This window comes from Chaetodon trifascialis, chromosome 1 (assembly GCF_039877785.1).
Source record: "Chaetodon trifascialis isolate fChaTrf1 chromosome 1, fChaTrf1.hap1, whole genome shotgun sequence".
In the NCBI taxonomy this organism is placed as follows: domain Eukaryota; kingdom Metazoa; phylum Chordata; class Actinopteri; order Chaetodontiformes; family Chaetodontidae; genus Chaetodon; species Chaetodon trifascialis.
Genome location: NC_092056.1, coordinates 19,829,623 through 19,853,467, shown reverse-complemented (window position 1 = coordinate 19,853,467; position 23,845 = coordinate 19,829,623). Strand labels below are relative to the sequence as shown.

The 23,845-nt window shown below is 42.8% G+C and overlaps 2 protein-coding genes across 3 annotated transcripts in view; one reads left to right on the top strand and one right to left on the bottom strand.

The window, feature by feature from the left end:
- kif26ba (kinesin family member 26Ba) overlaps positions 1-10,702 on the bottom strand; it is an 83,667-nt gene extending 72,965 nt beyond the window's left edge. The window contains exons 1-2 of the mRNA XM_070991895.1: positions 10,021-10,702; positions 8,305-8,697 (exon numbers count right to left, since the gene is read on the bottom strand). Of these exons, the coding sequence (XP_070847996.1) occupies positions 8,305-8,697; positions 10,021-10,080 (453 nt within the window). The 5' untranslated portion in view covers positions 10,081-10,702. The remainder of the gene's footprint in view (positions 1-8,304; positions 8,698-10,020) is intronic.
- Positions 10,703-12,588: 1,886 nt separating this feature from the next.
- LOC139336472 (PWWP domain-containing DNA repair factor 3B-like) lies at positions 12,589-23,530 on the top strand. Of its 2 annotated transcripts, none has more exons than XM_070970607.1 (14): positions 12,589-12,824; positions 17,264-17,404; positions 17,537-17,841; positions 18,916-19,171; positions 19,354-19,494; positions 19,585-19,655; positions 20,040-20,116; positions 20,404-20,464; positions 20,561-20,636; positions 20,773-20,823; positions 20,930-21,171; positions 21,893-22,114; positions 22,240-22,328; positions 22,646-23,530. In XM_070970607.1, exons 2-14 carry the CDS (start codon positions 17,398-17,400, stop codon positions 22,737-22,739), a joined length of 1,692 nt encoding a protein of 563 aa, XP_070826708.1. In that variant the 5' UTR covers positions 12,589-12,824; positions 17,264-17,397; the 3' UTR covers positions 22,740-23,530. The 2 variants fall into 2 exon arrangements, with proteins under 2 accessions (XP_070826708.1, XP_070826715.1); XM_070970614.1 differs by lacking the exon at positions 12,589-12,824 and adding an exon at positions 13,613-13,654.
- Positions 23,531-23,845: the final 315 nt, after the last annotated feature.

Here is a 23,845-nt window from a genome sequence, read left to right as displayed (position 1 = left end):
ACAGATGTGTAACTACTGTATGGTGTTCTCCGTTTATTTCTGTATTACGGAGGTGATGGAGAGGCAGTTGCCATGGTAGCTACAGACCTCATGGCAGCAGGTGCTGTTGCCACTTTCACCACCATCCAGCAGTGTACGCATTTGTGTAGCACAGGTAGCACACACACGCACAAGCCAGTGTGTACCTGTGCACACTGTTGTGTGTGTGCCGGTGTGTGTTCACTCATGCATGTGATTTGCCTGTTGTTACAACGTGTTGTTGGTGTGTGGGAGAGGTGGGTGTGTTTGTGTTGGTCTTGGAATGTGTGAGGCACTGCACTGTATAAATGTAAAACTGGCTCTTCTTTGTCACTGCTTTAAGTGGACTACAATTGTTTATTTGATTTTAATATATAGTGTGTTTTCTTCTTTTTGTCTTCATTTGACAGAAAACAGTACAGACAGACAGGAAATAAAGGGACAGAGAGAGAGAGAGACTGGGGTGCAGACAAATATCCAAAATAAAGACTGCTTGGGAACCCGGATACCCATCTTACATATGTACAGCATATTTTAACCCTAATTTACCAGGAAGTCATTAAATGTGAAACCTTGATATGAAAAACGAAGTAATGCAAACATTTCAAAGTATTCACTACACGAATGCCAAGTGACAAAAACAAAGACAGGCTTTGGAACAAAGTTGACTGAATTTCTTTTAAAATTAGCCAGCGAGCAGGGACTGCAGTTCAAGAGTCAAAACAAAGCAAAGTGGGATGGCACCCGCTGTGCAAACACTTGGCACTTTGCACATCCATCAACTGGATCTAATAATGTGTGTTTTGTGCTACATTTCCTAATTAATGCACATTGGCAAACTCAAATTCATCATCTGCCGCCTTTTGGAACTGGCAAAGCTGTTTGTAATTTCTCTGGCTCTTTCCAGACAGACAGGTTTCACACACAGTGTGTTGACTGTGGCAGCCCACTGGCTGGGGTAGTTACACTAATTAAGTGTGTCTGCTCTGGGTCAGTGACTGTAATGATGCTGATAGCACTATTAGGGAAAATGGCCTTCCTTCTTTTCTCTAACTATTCATTTTACCCCCTGTTTTACCGTTCTCCTCTTCTTCCTCCCACTACTCCTCCCCACATTGAAATCTTTGTTTCTCTCATTTTTCTTCCTTTCTCTGGAGCCCAATTAAAAAAAAAATGAGTGTGGGTATAAATGTCTGTGTGTGTGTGTGTGTGTGTGTGTGTGTGTGTGTGTGTGTGTGTGTGTGTGTGTGTGTGTGTGTGTGTGTGTGTGTGTGTGTGTGTGTGTGTGTGTCTGCATGAGAGAGAGAGAGAGAGAGAGAGAGAGAGAGAGAGAGAGAGACTGTCTAGAGAGAGTGCAGATAACAAGAGACAGAGAGAGAGAGGCAGAGGACAAGCTAAATGGGGTGAGAGTAAGAAAACAGCAGATGATGCTGTGCACGCTGCCCACAAGTTCATCTTGGTGGCACTGGGTTGGACCCATTTTGTCTCTGCAGCTGTGACGGTTCCTCAAGGTACAGACAACATGAAGTGCTGGAAAAACTCCACAGTGATCTCAGTCAATGCAAATGTGTTCCTGTAGGATCTTAAGCAGCACATTCCTAATGGTTCCACCTCATCCCGAAGGGGTTCTACTGGTGGAGATCTGTCGACGGTGTGGATGACAGGAGCAGGAGGGGGACTCACTGCTATGTTTATCTTTACACAATGCGTGCTGCAGGACATTGTGCATTGTGTCACTGATACTACCTATTTGGAAGAGGCCAGGCAATGGTCCTAACGAGACGCACAAAGGCGGAAATCATTTTCCTGCCTGTCAGTGTTCAAAATTACACATTAATACCCATTTCAGTTTATTTAACATTAAATATAATTAATGTTCCTTGAAGACACGCCCATCAGATAAAGTGAACTACATGCTGGCTTTGTGGGTTCAAGAGTAATTCAATGTGTGGAGCAATGATTATATGCTACTTTATAGTTTTTTTTCCTTCTAATTTTAAATGCCTTCATGTTTAATTGACTTCAATACACACACAAATCTTTGGGTATTATCTGAACAACAACGTTTCTGATAAATAAAATAACTGAATTGAAATAAAGAGCGTACAGTAAGTAATACTTGATCCTCAGATGGTTTGTATATGTGTGTGTACTGGGGGGGGTGGGTCAAATTGACATAAACCCAGTGGGAAGCTTTTAAATTCAGCTTGCATCAGCATCCCTCCCTCCCCTCACACACACACACACACACACACACACACACACACACACACACACACACACACTCATCCATCCATCCACACCGTCTTGCTGTTATTGATGAAGCCACCTCTTTATATGGTAATGTCTTTCACACCTGAAAGGCATCAGGAGGGCATGATCGCTCTCTCACTCTCTCTTTCCACACACACACACACTACTGTAACTATATATACTCTCTCTTACCTCTTGCCAAAAACACACACATGCACGTGAACATGTGCTATTATTCACATGAACTGTATATATTTTCACCCTCTCTCTGCCTCTCACCAACACGCACACAGCTATGAGGAGCCCATTAACGCTGATGGAGATATGTATGCGGCTCACATCTGTCACATGTCGCTGCCGTGGCAACGCCAGCTGCCGTGGTTACCGGAGGCCTGCTTCTGTAGTGTTATGGGATTTGGTTATTACAGGATAGCTAGCTTAGCTTAGCCACCTGTGTGCAGAAATCCCTTTGAGGACAAACCGCAGAGCAATAATACTCCAGCATTTGATCTGATAAGTAGACTAATTACAGACAAATTACTGGCTTTGGGTGAAAATTACCTAGTCACTGGGACTAGTTAAAGTGATTATATCCACCAAAGTGTTAACCTAATTTGTTTTTGAGGGTTGGAAAGGCCTCTGAAACAGAAAAGAGATCATAAACCTCCAGTTCACCTGCTGGTCAGACGTACTACTAATGATGGGGCTTTTCAATTATGTTGGGAATTAAAAGGATTTGGTTGACAACATAAGGGTTAATACTTTCCAGCAGTAATTCTGTGTCTAATTGAAAGAATGGGGGTGTTTTGTGCAGAGTATTTAAGAGCTTCTTGCTCTTTATATGTGGAGAATAACAATGATTGTGCCAAGTAGATTATCGGTAGTGCTGCACGTTGTACCATCTACTGGCTTAATGAACGACAATTACACTGTGGTGTATTTATGGCTGCAGCTAACAGTTGTTTCCATTATTGATTAGCCTGTTCCAAGTATTTTCTGTACAGTGTGAGGAAAGGAAGGAAAATGCCCTCACAAGTTACAAGAGCTCAAGATGGCATCCTCAGATTGCTTGTTTTATCCAACCAACAGCTGCATTTGATCTGGTTTTTCCTTGAACCCTTCCCTAGATTCTCATGCTCTTTCTTCTTGATGTTGCTGTCGCTCTGGATCGCTACATCCATCACTCCAGCTGTCTTCTGTTCCTTGTCGACCTCCACAGTGTCTGTCTCGTTACCCAGCACCTGTTAATTTGTCCGGAACTACGACAGGATCTTAGCTCTGCCATTCTTAACCACCTTTGGCCGGATCTCCCATTTGGGACTTCCAGTCTGTATTCAGTACATATGTTCCTGTACATTATACCAGTCACTTGGTTATGCCTTTCAGTGTATGCTTTCCCAGCTAGCATCTTACACCGTGCTACTTAGTGCTAGACTCAGGGACATCTTTGTACAGCCTGCATCGTGGGTCTTGTGTGGTGTGGAAGACCCGCGCCTCAACCAATCTGGTGCTGAGTGCCAGTTCTTCTGCTGCTCTGATCAGAGTTTTTGCTGTCCTTCAGTTCAGCCTTTTCTAGCCACTGGTCAGACTTCTCGATATCAGTCACTTCATCTATCTGTTGAAGGTGGTACTCATTTAGTGGTTTGTCCTGGGGGGGGGCTGTTTCTGATGTATTTGTAGATGTTCCTTGTTTCTTCCTGGAGAGCGGCTCTGATGCTGACTAACCCTCAGGCCACATCTTTTCGCTTATTGTACAGTCACAGGCGGCTAGAATTCATGTGGAACCCTCAGAGTTCTGTCTCTTAATATTTCTCTCCTTTATCTCCTCCTTTGGTCACCTTTTTATTCCAGCTGGATATGACTGAAGAACAGATGTGTTGATGGCTTGGATCTTATTCCTCCTGTTGTCCTGGCTCCTCAGGACCTGCCTCACTCTCTGGAGGTATTTGGCTGTAACTGACCTCCTTGCTTCACGGCTTCCATTTGCCTGTGGCATACCAAGGTACTTGTCCCGTATATCTATACTTACACACACACACAACTCCCAAAAAGTTGTAAATAAAACAGAATGTGATCATTTCTAATCCTTTCTGACACACACACACACACACACACACACACACACACACACACACACACACACACACACACACACACACTGTATACTGTAAATACTGTATTTATAAATTCCAATCCTTAATGCATGTCAAGTTGCCAGTAAGAGGTCCTCAGGGAGTGAATATATTCACAAACATGTCCATTTTTGGTTTCATTTTTAAGTCTGAAGTGGAATTGTATATGTTTCACTCTATAAACATACATGGCTTTGACTTTCAGCTGATCTGAAACAGACACTTTGCTGGTGACTTAAACACACACACACACACACATACACACATACATGCACACACACATGGTGACCCACTTTGCTGAGCTGAACTGGACCAACCAAAAACAGATCACCCTCCATCCATTTATGATTTGGGCGTGGATATAAGGGATGAATACACATCCATAGACACACGCATACACACACACCAGTAGAGCAGGGACAGAGGCCTTAAGTGAGTACAGCTGTGTAGCCAGATGTGCTTTTGAGTCGTGTGGTTACAAGTGCGTGTGCACTTGCACGCGTGTGTGCGTTTAAACCTGAAAACCTACTCGGCTCATTCTAATCCCTCAACAGAACACTCTTGCGCCACACACACATCCACCCATACTGCCTCCGGCAATATGACCTGCCTGTCTCGCTCTCTCTCTGTCTCTCTCTCTTTCTCTCTCCCTCCTTTAGTTTCCAGTTGACTGAGTAACAGCAGTAATAAAGGTATATGGGCAATATGACCGCAGTTTAATTTGAGGATAACACTTCAAACGTAAGTCACATTAAAACAAAGAACGCGGATGATATAAATATGTGTATATATGTTGCCATCTTTATCACCCTTCAATCTCTCCACCTGTAAACTGTCATGTCTCTTTAAAACCACTAGGGAGCAGACTACTCCATCCATCCATCCATTATCTATACCGCCTATCCCTTTCGGGGTTGCGGGGGGCTGGAGCCTATCCCAGCTACAATGGGCGAGAGGCGGGGTACACCCTGAACCGGTCGCCAGCCGATTGCAGGGCCACATGCAAGGACAAACAACCATTCACACTCACACCTACGGACAATTTAGAGTCATCAATTAACCTAATGAGCATGTTTTTGGTCTGTGGGAGGAAGCCGGAGTACCCGGAGAGAACCCACGCATGCACGGGAAGAACATGCAAACTTCACACAGAAAGGCCCCGCCTGACCCGGGGATCGAACCGGCAACCTTCTTGCTGTGAGGCACGCGCACTACCTGCTGCGCCACCGTGCAGCCAGCAGACTACTCATGACTGATTAATTGAATCAATGACTGAGGAACCAGGTCTAAGACAAAGCCAGCAAATAAACAGTGCACAAACAAAACGTGGTTTGTATGAACTGATGTTATCCAACAAACAAGCGGATGAGAACACACACAAACACTGATCTGTCTGCCACAGTGTAATATCTTGACATTTAAGCAATGATGATAAATCTGACATGGACCCTGTGTATGTGTTTCTGCATTCACAGAGTGCTCTAACAAACTGCCACACCAACATGCTAAATGACCTACAAGCACAAATGAACATGCACACATGCACTGAACCGCAGACACCCAAACAGCAAAATATTCAACAGTAAGACCGGTGAAGGTCATCATTTGCATAGTATTAACAGACCTGTGTGAGAATGTGTGTGTGGCCACCATGGGTCAAGCATGGCCTATCATATATTCATATCCTGAGAGAGAGAGAGGTCTGCACAGTTCAGAGGTGTGTGCGTGTGTGTGCGTGCGTGCGTGCGTGTGTGCGTGCGTGTGTGTGTTTATTCTAGCTGTGAGGGGTCACATATGTCCCTGTGTCCTGTGGGAATAACATGGGGTCTCATGCTGACAGCACAACAGGAAGGGACTCAGGCACACACACGCACACACACACACAGCTTAAATGCTGCTCTGGCACATTTGGTGAAGGGGAAGGATTATTAGGTCACATTGCTTCACCAAGGACATGAGTTCAGCTTGGCCAGTTCACTCCTGTAAGAACAGTAGGGGGGAGAAACCAAGAGATCCTGACTGGTTAAGATTGTTTCAAGTCCCTCATGAAAACAAATGATGAGTTCAACCCTGAACCAACTAATGAAATATCTAATCGACAGCTTTAGTTTATTCACACTCACAATGGCTGTAATGTAATTCATTCATGCTGTCTGTATCCACCAACCGATCCTGAGTCAGTTGACTGATAGGACTTGAGCAACTTCATCAGAACCACAAAACAACACATTTAAAAACACATATAAGAGCCACATGTTCACTCTTCTGACTGTGAATACCATGAGAGTATCCAGTCCTACTGATATTCCCACTCCCACTTTCCCATTCATACTTTTTAGTTTGCATCTGCAGCTGTTAAAAGCGCACTCAATTGATGTCACATGCAGATACATTTTCCACAAACACATACAAGACTTACACCAATTACATTACTGTAACGTATGTGCCTGTGCTTATTCTGCACTGCAGTAAAGTTAACCACAGTGGGAAAGCTTTAATCAGCCTGAAATAAACCCAACCTCACAAACAACATTTCAATTAGTGGTCTACCCAACAACAGTTCCCATTAACCACCACTGTTCACAACCATTTCCAACTGTCATGTTCTTGAACTAATAACAACCCACTGCCTCCACCTCTGTGTCTCTTACTGGCTGTACAGTAAGTCTCTCTGTCCCACTGTGGTCCTGTATCTGACTCCCTCTCGTTGGATGCACTTTATTAGCCCTGTGGTGCATAATGCATGCTAATTTGTTACCAATTAACTCTGAGTCTGATGTGCGGCCCCGCTGCATTCATAACTAAAATCCAGTCAACTGCAGCAGGAGATCATCGAACCCAGAGGCAACGTGTTTGAAAATTATGCAGAGTCAAAAGCCGTGCCAGAAGGGCTTTCAGTATGTTGTTTCATGCCTTCAATGCACATAACCACTGCTTTTTTACAAGTCAAACCAACACCAAAAATTAAATATACTTATTTCTCAGCGATAATGTTTATCTGACCCATGCACAACAGCACAACCTGCATGGAACACACGAAGTCATCTGCAGTGCCATGCTTTCCTTCCAGTTAATTAAACAATGCTTGCTGTTGTTAGCAGAGGTTTCTTTTGTTGATTAATCATAATTTATGAGCTAGAAAACGACTCATTGTGGGCAAACGAACAAAAAATGCAGTGTATATACATGATCAGAAATATGTATAACATTTGATTTAATGTATCATCAATCAACTCAACACTCAAGGCTCATGATCTGTCTGTGAAGAGTCACTGTAGTAATGGAATTAAAATTGATTATATGGATTACTCGCAGAAAAAAAGAATGAAACCGTCAAAGAAAATTAGAAAAAGGCAGCAATCTATATGGATTCATACCTGCTCTAAGTGGTCAATGTCTTTCAGTAATCCATCATGCTAATTCCCCCAAAGGGAGAGAAGCAATATAGACAAAAACTCCATGACAAAAATCAAAATAATCTTGTCTGTATCATCCATTATTTTGTTTTTGGTGTCAGGGATTGATGAACAGCTTCAAATATAATAATTATCCTAAATCCCAAAGGCTGTTGGGTCTCTGCTATTTTCCACAGCTGGTCGAATGAGGGTTGGACAAATTACAGCATCGTTATGATTTATGAGAACAATAACTCTGACTACATAGCAACACAGCAAGCAAGGGAATGATTGGAGGCCCAGTCTTTCATGAGCAACCAAGCTACTAAGTGTCACTGTCCAAATGTCAGAGTTAATGAAGGAACAGGTTATTTTTTGGAGGCTATAACCATAAGGCGTAACCAGCTCACCCCTGACACAAAACTACATGCAGTACAGTCAGATTCGCACACACAGTCAAGACAGACAGAAGACAGAAGGACAAGCAGACAGTCTATGGCTTTTACCTTGCTGGAATAAGGTCCAGGGATGAGCAGTTTCAGTGCTTGTCTCTTCAGCTCTGTCAGCCTCGCGTTACAATTCTCACACCATATCCCTCTTTCACTACCAGGGGAGCTTCCGCTGCCTGAGGCCGGTGATCCTGTTCCAAAACCCGGGGAGCCACCCAGAGAGCCGGGCGATTCCGTCCCAATCCCCGGAGAGATGGTCCCAGGTGATCCAGAGAAGGACCCTGGTGAGGAGATTCCTGAGCCTGGGGACGGGGTGCCTGTGGAGCTTGGCATGGAACCGGCACCCTCCGGGGCAGGACGTGTGCTGGAGCGGGTGGTTTCCTCGTAGGCCTTTCGGTACCACGTGTCCGGGAAGAAGGAGGCAGATTTAGTCGGGGAGGTGTCGGGCATCTGTGGAAATTAAAAAATATATATGTTTGATGCTGTAGCAGGCAAAGCACAGGTAATATTAATAGAAATTAATGATGGCTGAATTCCCCATAGGTTTTGCATTTCCAGGGCCGTACTACTGTTCATGCTGGATCACTGGTATGGCTTACAGGGACGCTATTACTACCATTATTACGATTATTGTTAATTACACTTTTAATTACACATGTGCTTCTCTGCTTTCACATGTCAAAATCGTGCCCTGAAAAAAAGCCTCCATTGTGTGAATATGTGCAGCAACCCACTCATTGCAGTGCACACAACAGGTTGCACAGGTTGGATGAAAGTCAAATAATGAGGAGGGGCTTATATCATGCAAATTAAAAGTCAAGCTATTTGCATCCACCGAGCCATGTTCAGCTAGCCATTTTGTTGAATTTATCAAATCATTCATTGTTTGTGTATCTGCTGAACATGCAAAATTCATCAGAGATAATCTAAGACAATGATTCTCATGGGGGGAAAAAAAAAAACTGGCTCAGCATAAATATCCATGCTTCACCTTCATGTCAGCAATTGTTGAATATCTTATTTTGGAAAGAAACCTGCAGTCTAAACATACAGTAGACAGTTACAGTATCTTATGGTAATATTACACATGGCTAAAGGGGAGCACTGGTCAACATTTACTGTGATGGTGATAGGAAGTCAGATTCCGTGTGGAGACCTGTCTTATTTTTCTTTATTCAGATAGCCACATGGGAACATCAAATGAGCCACAAGGAGTTGAAAATTAGAACTTCTGTCACAGGGTAAATGCAGTCAGAGAGAAGAGACCCATTGATGTGGTGGAAGCATGGAGAGGTTGGCTACTATAGCTGCTGTATTCCATCACAAGGTCTATAATAAGGAAGCAATGACTGATAGGCGGGAATGCACAACCATCTCCAAGTGAAGAGGCTGGCATTCACGTGAACCAATAATTCATGCTAATTACACTACAGGAGGCAGGCAATGACACAGGTGTGAGCCTAACACCTGATTTAGCTGCTTGGCCCTCAGTTCCTGATAATTAAGAGATGTGGGAGCTCTATCAGTGAAAACGCACGCCACAGTTGTGACACCATGAGCAGTGATGTGTGAAATGTGATCTTCACAAAGCAATCAATCAGAAATGAGTTTCATATTCATGCCAGCCTGAGAATGGGTGAGCAAACTACAGACTCTTGTTAAAATGGGCGCGAGATGAAGTTCATGCGTCACTGAACGGATGGTAAGTTTTCACTATAGGCTCATAGGTAACAGAGGTGCGTCCACCCACGGCTGCTGGAATAAATAACCTACCCCATATTTCCTGCTCCGGCTGCTCACAGACCTCTCCTTGGTCCCCGACAGTGAAGTCATGTTGGAGGTGAGAGGAGGAGGAGAGGAGGTGAGGAGGAGAGGAGAGGATGAAGAATCTCTGCTGCTGCTTCACATTCAAAAAGAGACCACCGGATCGATTTCAATTAACCACAACGCCCTCGCAGTTTGCTCTTCTCAATGTGGAGGCAACCTCACGCCACTTCCCAATGCGCGTGGAAACCGGTTACATCCCCATTGCGTCGCCAAGAGCTTAAAAAAAAAAAAAAACCTAGCTGGTTTTTGTCTTCTCCTTTCCACGGGCTGTTGCTTCTGGAGAAAGCCTTCTGTCACTTCTAAAATGAAAAATCAACAAACAACCTGAGAATTGACACAGGTCGTGAGAAACAGCAGCAGACCGCTCCCTGTCAGCAGAGGCTGCTCTGCGCTCAATGACGGCGCTGTGCTCAACAGCGCTCCGGACTGGCACCGCACTCAGCCCTGCCTCCCTCCATCAGATCTGCGTCTGAGGCTGGCCAGGTAAAACAAAACCACCCCCGGGGCAAAACCCGCCTCGTGGGCCCCCGACAAAGTACCGACTCATTAGATCCAGTAAGATCTGGTTAGAGCAGGCCACGGTTAAGTGAGTCAGTTCCTCGCTGTTTAGAGTTAAAGTGTTGCTGTTCGTGCCCTCCTGTTGACTTCCCGAGAATCCGCACTCTGAGGGGCGAGCCGCGGACTGGAGAGACAGGACAGGCGCACATCTGGGGGAGGGCGGGGCCGCCCTGCCCCTCATCAACCACCGGCCAATGCACATCCAGATGTTCCAGCTGAGTGGCAGGTACACTGCTGCCTGGGTCAAGTGAGAAAGCCGGACTTTTTAGATGGAGGTGTGCAGCACTGCTTTGGGATGTTGTTAGGATGATGTGATTTTTACTCAATTAAATGTTAGTCTTGGTGAGTTTTTTTCATAATGGATTTTGAGGATTTAGTGCCTTAAACTCAAAATAAACAAACAAACAGGGTTATTGTAGGCATAGTGCAGTTTTTCTACATCGAGTTTAATTCAATTTGTTTGCTTAGAGGTCAGACAAAAACAAGGCATTAAGTATTCCCCCATCATTGTTTTACTGCTGGCAGTGTGGAGAACTCGACATTGAAGTAAATAAGATTTACAGAAGACATAACTGAACAGTTGAATGAATGAGAGAAATTAGGAAAACCCAAACAAATAAAATGTTGACTATTTTTGGTCAGAATTTATGGGTGAGGGGGGTGCGTTGGGTGGTGTTTGGACTCATGACCCCAGAGTATCTAAAAAGCTGGCTATGGCTCTGGGCATATCCTCTTTTAATGAAGAAGGCCAGTGATAAGGTGAAAGCCTCTGGGGGTGGAGACAAAGGAGAGAAGCTGCAGAGGGATGTTGCATAGAGGTTGGACACAACTGAGACGGGGACGGGGTGTGGACAAACCAGATAACTGATGAGTGTCTTGATATCTCTCATCTCTATCTCTGTCAAACACATTTTCGGCCCCTTTTTTGACCCACATGCCCTTTGGAGAAGTGACCTGTCAGTCAGAATCTCAGTGGATTAAGTGATGATAAGAGTTAGGAGATGTTATGAGCGGAAAATCTAAGAATATAAGAATTAAGACCCAGGTCTTTGGAAGATTGAAAAAAAAAAAAATCAATATCAGAGCAGTAATATTTCTGTGTTAACTTGTAATGTCTTCTTGTAATAGAACTGAAGTGTTTTTGGAACCTTTGTGCTGTACAGCAGTTTATGAGTGGTTACACAGTGCCCTCTACTGTTGCCATAACGTTATTCCTGGAGACATGCAGACACCCAGCAGCTGAGTCAATAAAGAGCATGTTGGGCCCATTCAAAGACCCTATGGTAATACGGCAATTTTTCACTTTTTTTCCAAAATGAGTTCTATTTTGATGTTTCAGTCTCAGGGTCCTGGATTGTTCACGGTGCCTCACTGCCACACTGTCATGACATACTGGGACATTGTCAGTGTTATTAGTTACACCTGCACCTATCTTGCCCAGACAAGTCAAAATGTCTGCTGTGGAAAAGGCCCATTGGCAGTTTCTAAAGACCATAGTACCTGTGCCCCAGATACTAAGGCTGAATGACAGAGTTAAAACTTGCACAAGACCACTATGCATGTTGGTTTTTGAACATCTCCACATTTAAGAAGTGATGTGTAGTTGCTAAAGTTAGTCAAATGTGAAAACTTGTACTGTATGATGTAAAACATGTGCATTAGAAAGGTAGGATTTTTTATTTTTATTTTGTAACTATGGAGCTGGACCAAAGGGTCCCTCTCATTTCTATGTTTAGAAACGTGCAGAGGCAAACCTGTTTTTTGGCAGCTAAAGAGAAAATGTGAAAATTAACCAGATTTTTTTTTTTTTTTTTTTCTGCCTCCCACAGTAATTATGCCACGCCTTCTCAGACCATAGGCCATAGGTTGGGAACCGATGCGCTAATCATTATATTTACTAATTTGTTCCATAGACGTTTTAGATCCTCGTACTCCGATCCAGTAGGTGGCGGTAGCAACAGGTCGTTAAGATAACCAGGCTAAAGACCGTGACCCGGGAGTCCCAACAAATACGAAGTGCTGTTCCTGGCTGCTAGAATTATATGTGCGATTGTTTGTTAAATGTAACTACTTTATCGAAATTTGGAGTTTTTTTCCAGTCTACAAGAAGCCGTGAATGACGACGAATGCCGGAAGTCTTTGCGGTCGTTGGTAGCTAACTATCCAAACAAACGACTGAATCACAGATTCAGGTGAGTGGCTAGTTGTATATCAGTTAACGCGACCGTTTCGCCTCGTCTGCGGCCGGAACTTCTCTTCATCTAGTCTAGAGCAGTACATGCACCAACTGTTGCATGAAGTATTGGTAACGTTAGGTAACGTTACTTGTAACTGTAGGCTGTAGGTTGCAAAGCTCTGTGTGTTACGCCACGTAATTTGCGTTAGCAATAATCAACAAGAAGTCACTGTCAGTGGCAACAATTCAGTTCGTAACCATATTCCACACCGGGAATGACGTAATTTAGATATATCTCAAAAACATGGTCAAATACTTAACGTCCATATTTGACCCGTTGGTTTAAAGCCCCCTTTTCGTCGTTATGTTTTGTCTTAGTCACTGTCAGTTCCTACAGTAGCCGAGAACGGACAAACCAAACACTGGCCCAAAACAACACCTTCTACTTTTTCATTGCGTGCACCAGAGGGGAGAGCGTGAAGACAAGCGTTCAGTCTATGTGCAACATCAGTATCCCGAACATTATCAATATACTAAGAGCAAAACAGGCAACGGTAGCAAAATAAATAGTGGTAGAAAGATTAGTCATCTGAATTTATTGGAAAATACTGCGAACACAGTAATTCTAAAACAAAATAATCTAATAGCCTAATTGTAAATCGTTAGTTGAACACATTACACTGGAAACACTGGGTCAACTGTTGAAATAGATGGTCGACAATTACTTTATCGAAATTTGGAGTTTTTTTCCAGTCTACAAGAAGCCGTGAATGACGACGAATGCCGGAAGTCTTTGCGGTCGTTGGTAGCTAACTATCCAAACAAACGACTGAATCACAGATTCAGGTGAGTGGCTAGTTGTATATCAGTTAACGCGACCGTTTCGCCTCGTCTGCGGCCGGAACTTCTCTTCATCTAGTCTAGAGCAGTACATGCACCAACTGTTGCATGAAGTATTGGTAACGTTAGGTAACGTTACTTGTAACTGTAGGCTGTAGGTTGCAAAGCTCTGTGTGTTACGCCACGTAATTTGCGTTAGCAATAATCAACAAGAAGTCACTGTCAGTGGCAACAATTCAGTTCGTAACCATATTCCACACCGGGAATGACGTAATTTAGATATATCTCAAAAACATGGTCAAATACTTAACGTCCATATTTGACCCGTTGGTTTAAAGCCCCCTTTTCGTCGTTATGTTTTGTCTTAGTCACTGTCAGTTCCTACAGTAGCCGAGAACGGACAAACCAAACACTGGCCCAAAACAACACCTTCTACTTTTTCATTGCGTGCACCAGAGGGGAGAGCGTGAAGACAAGCGTTCAGTCTATGTGCAACATCAGTATCCCGAACATTATCAATATACTAAGAGCAAAACAGGCAACGGTAGCAAAATAAATAGTGGTAGAAAGATTAGTCATCTGAATTTATTGGAAAATACTGCGAACACAGTAATTCTAAAACAAAATAATCTAATAGCCTAATTGTAAATCGTTAGTTGAACACATTACACTGGAAACACTGGGTCAACTGTCACCACTGTAACAATACCCATGATTAAGCAGCAGCATCTATAACAAAATAACAGTCAGCCTCTCCGACCTTATGCTCATGTGCAGTCTCCCATAGACTCCAGCACTATGTAAACAGATTTAGGGGATGACCCAACATCCCTCCAGCCAGAGAGAGAGAGAGAGAGAGAGAGAGAGAGAGAGAGAGAGAGAGAGAGAGAGAGAGAGAGAGAGAGAGAGAGAGAGAGAGAGAGAGAGCGCAGACAAGTTAAAAACGATGTTCTGTCTTTTGTTATGATGTTGATGCACTTAACCCAATAATTTAAATCGTAAACCTTTTAGAACAACACAATTAAAACCTGCACAAGACCACAGTGCATGTTCATATATGGACGTCTCCACATTTAAGAAGTGATGTGTAGTTATGTGAAACTGTGCATAGTCAATGACTTCAGTTGTACAAAGTGAGGGGATACAGATTTTGAATTGATTTTTAGAAAGAGCACTTGGATTGGATTGGCACTTTGTATCAGCCAAAAACCTGAGTTTAGCTATGTGAAATTCAGTGGAGAAAACATCAGATTGGTGCATCCCTGTTGGCACATCCAACAGGCACAGTTTCTCATGTACAGTACAGACTTTACCAACAGCGTTCAGCTAAAAAGGACTGCCAATCATCTATATTACAGGATGATATTTCAAAGCTGAAAAACTACCTGCAGGCGATGTGCTGTCCTTCACAGGTAATATATTTGAGATGAAGTGAGGTCATATTCAAAACCTCAGTCTCAGTCTTTGCTCCAGTGCTTGTTGTCATCAGGACTCTAGGTGAGGACATTAAGCTGCCTGGTTCCAGCTCTTGCAGGCTGTAATCTTCCTGACCCGACCACATCCTGTGCAGAGGCAGACAGTGATAAACTCACACAGATACAGCTCTGTGTATGATGGTATGAAGAAAGTGGTCAACATTGTCACCACAAAAGTAAGCCGTGGTGCCAAATGGTAGACATTTGCTGCTGGAGACATGAGAAAAAAACTTTATATGCATGCATTTTATGCATCACTATCAAAGAAAGCTTCAATTGTTCATTTTCCTTTTCAGGCAAGAAGAGCATTTTCACACATATGCACACAAAAAATATGGAACAAAAATGAGGAGGTAGTACAGGACTTGTTGAAATAGATTAACCTTGTAGTAATTTCATTCAGCACTTCGCCTTATCTGACACAAACAGCAAGGCACACTAATTAACAAATAAAATAAGGAGAATGGCAGTTTAAAAGACTTTGCTTCCCCTGGGGTCTGAGCTTTCGGGCTGGTCTGGCCCTCGTCAGAATTAGAGGACCTCTACCCAAAACCCAAGACATGACAAGCTTTATTGTATTGCAATTAGACACATTTCAAGCTTTGCATACAATATTATGTGTTGTATTCAGTGGACAGGCTGATGTTCCAGGTACCAGAAGCAATAACTCACTAGACTGTTTTCACAGCCACAGGACAACTCGCGCCTCTAGAATATGCAAACTTTTGAACACAATGACTTGATGACTTTTTTATGATAAGAATGATATTGATGATGGTCGAGGTTTATATATATTAAGAATTAACATAAAAAACAGGAATAGAAGACCAAAAGTGACATAAAATTAGATGAATAAAGAATAAAATCCAATACAATAGAACATTTGAAAAGAAGGGCAGCACATATACACAGGCACACACCATACACCAGGCTTTAGTTGTACTACTGTTCAATTAATTGAAATGAATTTTTTAAATATGTCCATTTCAATCTTAACTACACCACATTTCAGCTTCACAAATGCAACGTTTAGAGAACCTTCTTATTTCTTCTTCCTCTTCTTTTTCTTTCTTTGTCTTCCTGCCTTCCTTCCCTCATTCCTTTGTCTTTCATCTTCTTTGTCTTTGTTTAATGGCAGTTGGGTCAATGGCTTGCATTACCATCACGTACTGGATTGTTGACAGCTTCATATAAACATTCACACATAACAGCTGTTTACAGTGTCCACCAAAGTGATCTCTTCCTACACCGGCCATCCTATAACCCAGAGCCGATTGTCTGAGTAGGTGCGAGTCCTTCCTTCAAAATTGCGTGATAGATACCACAGGATGTCTGTTCAGAGCTCTGTTTATCGGCGGTGTGCTCTGTCAGTACCCGGTATTTACGCAAATATTTAGAGTATAGGGCAGCACGGTAGTGCAGCAGGTAGCACGCGTGCCTCACAGCAAGAAGGTCGCCGGTTCGATCCCCGGGTCGGGCAGGGCCTTTGTGTGTGAAGCTTGCATGTCTCCCATGCATGCGTGGGTTCTCTCCAGGCACTCCGGCTTCCTCCCACAGACCAAAAACATGCTCATTAGGTTAATTGGTTAATTGGTGACTCTAAGATTGAGTGTGAGTGTGAATGGTTGTCTATACATGTTGCCCTGCAATTGACTGGTGACCGGTTCAGGGTGTACCCCGCCTCTCGCCCGTTGACAGCTGGGATAGGCTCCAACCCCCCCGCAACCCTGGAAAGGGATAGTCGGGTATAGACGATGGATGGATTTAGAGTATAATTTATTTCCTCTACAGTTCTTTATCTGGTTTTCTTCCACCATCCCTACAGGAACCTGTATTTTATCTGTACTGATTCCTTTGTTGAAATTACACCATAATTTGCAGGACTCTTTTGCAGTCTGTAATTTAAAGTGTTTCCACCAGTTTGCAGTGTTGTTTTACATATTTTTAACCTGTTTCTGTGGCTTTCCTGTATTTTCCTGAGTTTACCTGGCACGAACGCATCCAATGATTGCAGTGTGAAGATGGCGCATATCTCAATGCCAATATGGCCTGACATATATGACAATGAACGCCCTACTTGATAAAGCCCAAATGTTGTAGATTGGTCCTTAACTGTCCTTTTTTGTCTTCTGTCACACAGCTTTTACCAGTCTGACGGGCTTGGCGCCAGCACTGGAGGGTCATTTGCACAATGTCACATGTTGATACTTGAGCAGACCTCTGATTCAGCCTTTCCAGAAGAGAGGATAAAGCCAACTCAAACGAACTCAAACAATGAAAGGTGAGCCAACATAAAATCTTGTCATTTCACTTTCTGAATGTTGTTGCGAGTCAGCTGAATCTGCGTCCTTCAAAGACACACGAGAAGCAACTCCAAATGACTCTAGATTTATGACTGTGAATGATCTCTCAGGTGGACCACGAAAAAGGAAACTCAAAAAGACACAGGCAGAGAAAGTCCCCATTTCAACCCAAGCCACAGAGGAATCAAATGCCGTGCCATGCAGTGATTTCACCATCATCAGCCAGCCTGCTGCAAGTTTGTTACCAAGGACTCAAAGAAGAGGGAGGGGACAAACACAACAGGCACAGGACGCCTGCCTGACCTCCACACCAGTCCACAGCTCCTCCTCTGACATCCTGTCCAACATTTCACAGTCCCCTCCTCGAGCAAAACCAGTGAAGCTTGAATACACTGAACTCGTCACTCATCTTAAGGTGTTTGATTCTATTTTTACTAGTGCTGTCAATCGATTAAAATATTTAATCGCGATTAATCGCATAAATGTCATAGTTAACTCGCGATTAATCTCAAATTAATCGCACATTTTTATCTATTCTAAATGTCCCATTAATTATCATTTTAATACTGTTATCAACATGGAAAAGTGGATAGGCTTGCTTTGTACAAATGTTTTTTATTGAAAACGATGTGTAGTGTTATATTTCACACTAACATTCTCACTTTGAGCAGTCATTCACATTTGAATGAATCAAATCTCACACAATTTAACACTGTCAATAAACAGATGACAAAAAAATAAATACTTGGTTACAAAAAAGCCCCTTCAACAACCCTTTCTAAGGGATCAAAACAGGGTGATACAAGATAATGTTACAAAGTGCACATCATTGTAAACTAGGACTCAGCCTATAGTGCAGTTAAACCATGGCTTAAACTTTCCTTTCTCAAGTTTCCTCTGAACATACAAGCAGTCAGACTATGATGCTCTTCTGTTTGTTCACCAGAGGTTTATCAACGCAGCCTCTTATTTCTCTCCAGAAACAATGAACATTGCTTGGCTATGGCTGCAGTCAGCTTGTTTTTAGTTGCGGTATCCATATGCCTCTGTCCAAACTTTGGTCTTGTCAGTCGACCCATCTGGCAACTTTTTGAAACTAAACTTTCTATTCAGAATCTTGTTCGCATCCATTTCGGCGTTTCGCGCTTGGCATCCGCCTACACTTTCACAGCTAACGACCAAAACATGCGTGGGGCGTGCCTATTGTTTTATTTCCGGTTTACAATTGGATCCTGTAGTTTTTGTAACGTTACTAGCAGTGGCCACAGCTTATAAAAAACTACAAGTTCACTAGGTCACAAAGAGCGTTAATCGCGCGATAAAAAAAAAAAAATGACGCAGTTAAAATTGATTTGCGCCTTAATAACGCGATATTTTTGACAGCACTAATTTTTACTTATTTCCAGCATTCTGAGCCCACAGACTCTCCAGCCTGCACACTTCATTTCAGTGATGTTCTTTAACTCCTTTCATATCTGCTCCGTTGTAGATGTCAGAGATAGAATCACCGCGCTCCTCATCTAGATCTCAGAGCAGACGTGGGAGGGGTCATGCTTTGCAACCACGACAAGTTAGAAGAAGGGCGGCAAAGGAGAAAACACAGACCTGCAGTAAAACCAGAGCCGCACCAGCCAAGTGCCGGCGAGGCAGGACACAGAAGATGGAGACGGGGGATACCACTGCTCAGCCAGCAAAACGCTCCAGACCAAGACTTGAACTGGAGAAGCTTGATGCAGCAGAGCAAGGTAGAGTCTGTCTTCACGCTGAGACACTGTGCCTTTAATGAGGCCGTCAACCCCCTGAATAAATTGTGCGCAACCACAATTTTTGCAGAATCCGTCTTAAATCTGTTGTGCTCTTTGTGGATTTATAATGGCCAGATACTGCTGATCTGTTCTAATACTGTGTTATTTCTTTCCCCAAAAAGAAGAGTCTTTGCTGTCCTCAGATCTATCAATAGAGCTGAGTTGCCACGAGGAGCAGCATCCGTCTTTGTCCTTCCAGGAAGATGAGGAAAGTGATGATGAGGAGGAAGAGCTACCGAGTTTCTTGATGCAGGTGGACAAAAGTGAGAGAGCTTGTAATGACTGACTGCAAGCTGTGTTCAAGCTGTAGAACACACACTGTGTGCTTTAAGGGAATTGTTTTTGTCTTTCAGAGCCCCTGTCGATTACAGAGGGGATGTTTGTGTGGTGCAAATTTAGAAATTATCCGTTGTGGCCTGCATTGGTGAGTGCAAAAGCCTTTGTGAATCACTGATTCCTCATAAGTCTACGTTCTTATAAAATGTTTAGATGGAACAACACACAATTTATTATTACGATTTTTGCCTCACATTTGAGAAGCTTGAACTTCTTGTTCAATCAAGGACTTCAACACATATAAAACGTTTCCACGTACAGCTCGTGTAGTTGACTAATCCTTTCAGCGCTAAGATACACGATGCTAATCATAGCTATGCAGGAAAAGAGGTAAATGACATTCACAGGGGGAACTTAAATGAAAGACCACTATGAGCCTGAAATATGAGTGACCCAAAATAAGGCAATATTGAAAACTCTGGAAATGTTAATGGTTTAAAGTGTTTAAAATCCGTTCTGTTTCACTCTGCAGGTAAAAAGCGTGAACCGTAAGCAGAAAAAAGCCAGCATCATTTTCATTGATGACTCAACAATTCACAAAAATAAAGGGTAGGAAATAAAAAGATTTTTGTCTCTCGCTGCTTTGTTGGTGAATGCCTCTGCACTGTTAAAGTGTATTGGACTGAGGTTATGAGGGTCCACAGAGTGTCTGCAGATCACACCTCTCACAAGTCAGAAATCAGAAAAAAGCTTTATTGCCAAGTACGATTTTACATGCATGCATCCTGTGCAACTAGATGTAGCGGTAAAAGCTCTGTATAGCCTGAGGTGTGAATTTCTGGCACACCCACATCATCAGGAGTTTGTTTTTCAGTGGTCTGTTTGTGCTCTCAAAGGTTTACTGTGGCTCTGAAAACCCTGAAGCCTTTTGACTGTGAGGAAGCTAATGAGCTTGTGGTAAGACGTGCTCATAAATTATACACCCAGTTATTTAAAAACGCGTTTTTCTGACAACGGTGGCTGACAATTTATGTCTCTGATATTTGTCATTAGTGTAAAGCCAAAGAAGAATATGATGCTGCAATTGAGTGGTCCTTGGAGCTCATAACAGACTACAGAATACGGATTGGTGAGAATCGTCTATTTGATGCTGATGCAGACAGAGATGCATAAAGAATACTGATATTTACATGCATTATAAATAAACAGCATTACTCTGATACCACTGGTTTATTAGCAGTATTAATCATGCTTTGTCTTTGTAGCTTGTGGCTCATTTTCTGGCTCCTTCATCGAGTACTTTGCTCATGACATGAGTAAGTTTTGTTGTGTATCATTCAATAACACGGCACTGCAGAATATGAGGCTGCTGCAGCTCTACTTGGCTCTGAAAATGCTCTTCACTCTCTTCATATACCCCAGGCTATCCAGTCAGGAGGAAGTACCCACAGGCAGCCTCAGAGAGACTAACCATTGCCAGCGATACCATGGTGGAGGCGCTGTGTGACGATCATAAGGAGGACAGCGTGGATGAACAGCAGGAGGAGGTCAGCAAGAGTTCAAAGAGGCTGCTGCCGGACCGGAGTCATGCCGCCCACAACCGTGCTAATGAGAAGCTCGTACATTTTATCGTAAAGCAGCGCATGGTGGAAGGACGCCTACTGGTATGGTTAATGAATATAATGATATGTGGACAGACACACTTTAAACACACATTTTATACTCAGATATTCACAATTCCTGACTATCACACAGGCCTAAACCCAGATTAGTTCTTTAGAACCTTCAAGAACAAGTTAGTATTTTTGACCCTAGATCAACTCCAAACATTTACTGCGGATTACTGTTAGAAACTGAGTACAGTTAGCTGACAGTAAGCCTGATCGGCCACCATCAGTGAATACAAACACACATTATTAGACTGTCCAATAACTGCACTCAATGAAAATCAGACAACCTGATCATACATTTGCAGTTACGTCGTGTCTCTGTGGTGGTGACAAAATGTTAAAAAATATGATAGAAAATATTTGAAAATAAGCAGAAGCTCCCTGTGCTCTTAAACTGAACTATTTAAGGTTCACGCTTGTTCCAGCAGACCTCTGCCAGACCAGCATAACATGAGCCTTGTTTTATGTGGAAAAACAACGGCACGGTGAAACAGACTGAACATGCTTGTGGTTTGGGAGTTTCAGGCTGTATGCTGGGTGTGTGGTCATGTCAGAGACTTTGGAGCAGACCTGGGGTCCACAGGACTGACATTTTCTTATTAATATTAAAATATCATTTTGATAGACATTGTGTGTAGCATTAAAACAGCATGCAGGATGAGTGCCTGTCCTTGTGTGAATAAACCTCCCCTTTCTGTTATCCCTCCCCTTACAGGCTGTGATCAGTGGGCAGGAGCAGTCCAAGTGGCTTCGTTCCTTTCTGAGGGCCAATCGGAGACGGGTGGTGAACATATACCTGGAAGATGACCAGCAGTTGGACCAGGTCTACTTGTACCTAAATGAGCTCTACACAACAGCCGTGGCCACCGCCTCATGCCTGACGGAGGTGCAAATCAGGGACCGTGTTCCCTTTGTCCTGGATGTGCTTCTTCCCGAGGTGAGCTCTCCTCAGCACTCCTTTGTATTTTTTTTTTTAAATTTGCAGCACATGTTTTCTGATCTGCAGTTCACAGTTTGTAGTTTGTGGTACAGGTGTTGTAAGACTGTTGTCCTCCTGTGCAGGCCATCATTTATGCCATAGCTGGGGTGGACAATGTCTCCGTTGAAAAGGCAGAAAAAAAGTACCTAAATGGGCGATGTATCAGTAACAGGTAAGATTTTGATGAATGAAAACAGTTTTCAGTGGTCCTGAGCTCATGTAGTAATCTCCTTTGTACAATCATGTGTTCACAAAGTGGTGAACCTCGCTCCATCCTTGCTTGTGAATGACTGAGCCTTTCCAGGATGCCCCTTTCATACCCAACCATGATACTATCACCTGTTACCAATGAGCCTGTTTACCTGTGGAATGTTCCAAACAGGTGTTTTTGGAGCATTCCACATGTTTCCTGGTCTGTTGTTGCTCTTCTCCCAACTTGTTTGAAATGTGTTGCAGTGATCAGTTTGTTTCATTTCTTTTTCCTTTCAGAGAGAGACAAGAGTTTGACGTGATGATTGAGCAGCAGATGAGGAACAAAGCCTCTGAACACGCACTTGCACTATTTTCTGACCCTTTCGTTTAGAAGACACATTTTTGCAAAAACAGAGGAAACTGTTTTTGTATTCTTTTTTTTTTTAATGTTTTGTTTGTAGAGAATAGCGCTACATGTGTGTGCCTTTTGAACTCTGTCAATAATGGATGTGAAAAGCTATAGTAATTATCAGAACCAATATTCGACAATCTGATCTATCTGCATAACTGTTCGCTGCCAGATTCCTCACAGAGGTAACCTATTGTCTGCATATGCTTGTGTTTCAAAATATTTTATAAAATAAAAGAATACAATGATATTTTTTTTATAAACAATTTAGTCCAAAGGCTTTCACACACTAAAAGATGGACAAGTGCTAAATATAAATCTGCCCTTTCAACACAATTCTTCATCACAAACACCACTGTATAACTCAGGTGACTCATGAGCCCAACAGCATAACCACCAGGGGGCCTCAGGGCAAACATCAGCCACTGGGGCCCCCCCATCATGACAAACTGAATTGCTGTAATTCCATAAATTTAATTACAAATCATTCAGAACCTCCTATGAAATGTGTTTGATGAATGTGTAGTAGTGAAGTCTTCCCTTGGAAAGTAAGTCTCAGGGAGTTAAATGTGTTGTTTGAACTCCTTGCTAAAAACACTGAAGCATGGTTTGTTAGCTGTGAATTTACATTTATGGATATGGAATTTGACCATTATGATGATAGGACTAATCGTGTTTTTCTGTGTAGTATTTTCCAGGAGAGCAAACAACACATTTTTCCAAAGTAAGACAAAACTCTCATCAGTGTTCTCAGCAATAAAACCACAAACTGTAGGGCTGTCAAAGAAATACTTCACAATTGTGCACAAAACATACAGAAACTTCAGTTTACGTTAACATCTGTCTTGATTTTTTTTAACATAGTTTTTGACTGGATAGAGTTTATGAATGAGGATTGCCTACAACAACAAACTTGACCTTGACTCGAGATGTGATATCAGTACTTTAGAGATATATTTATGTAGATACAAAAAGGCAAACATGCATTGAGTATGTGAAGTATCAGATGAATAGGCCGGTGGTAAATCAGTGTCCTAATGAAGAGCTGGAGTCCTGTCCTACTTCTGGGCTAGCTTCACATAAATTTG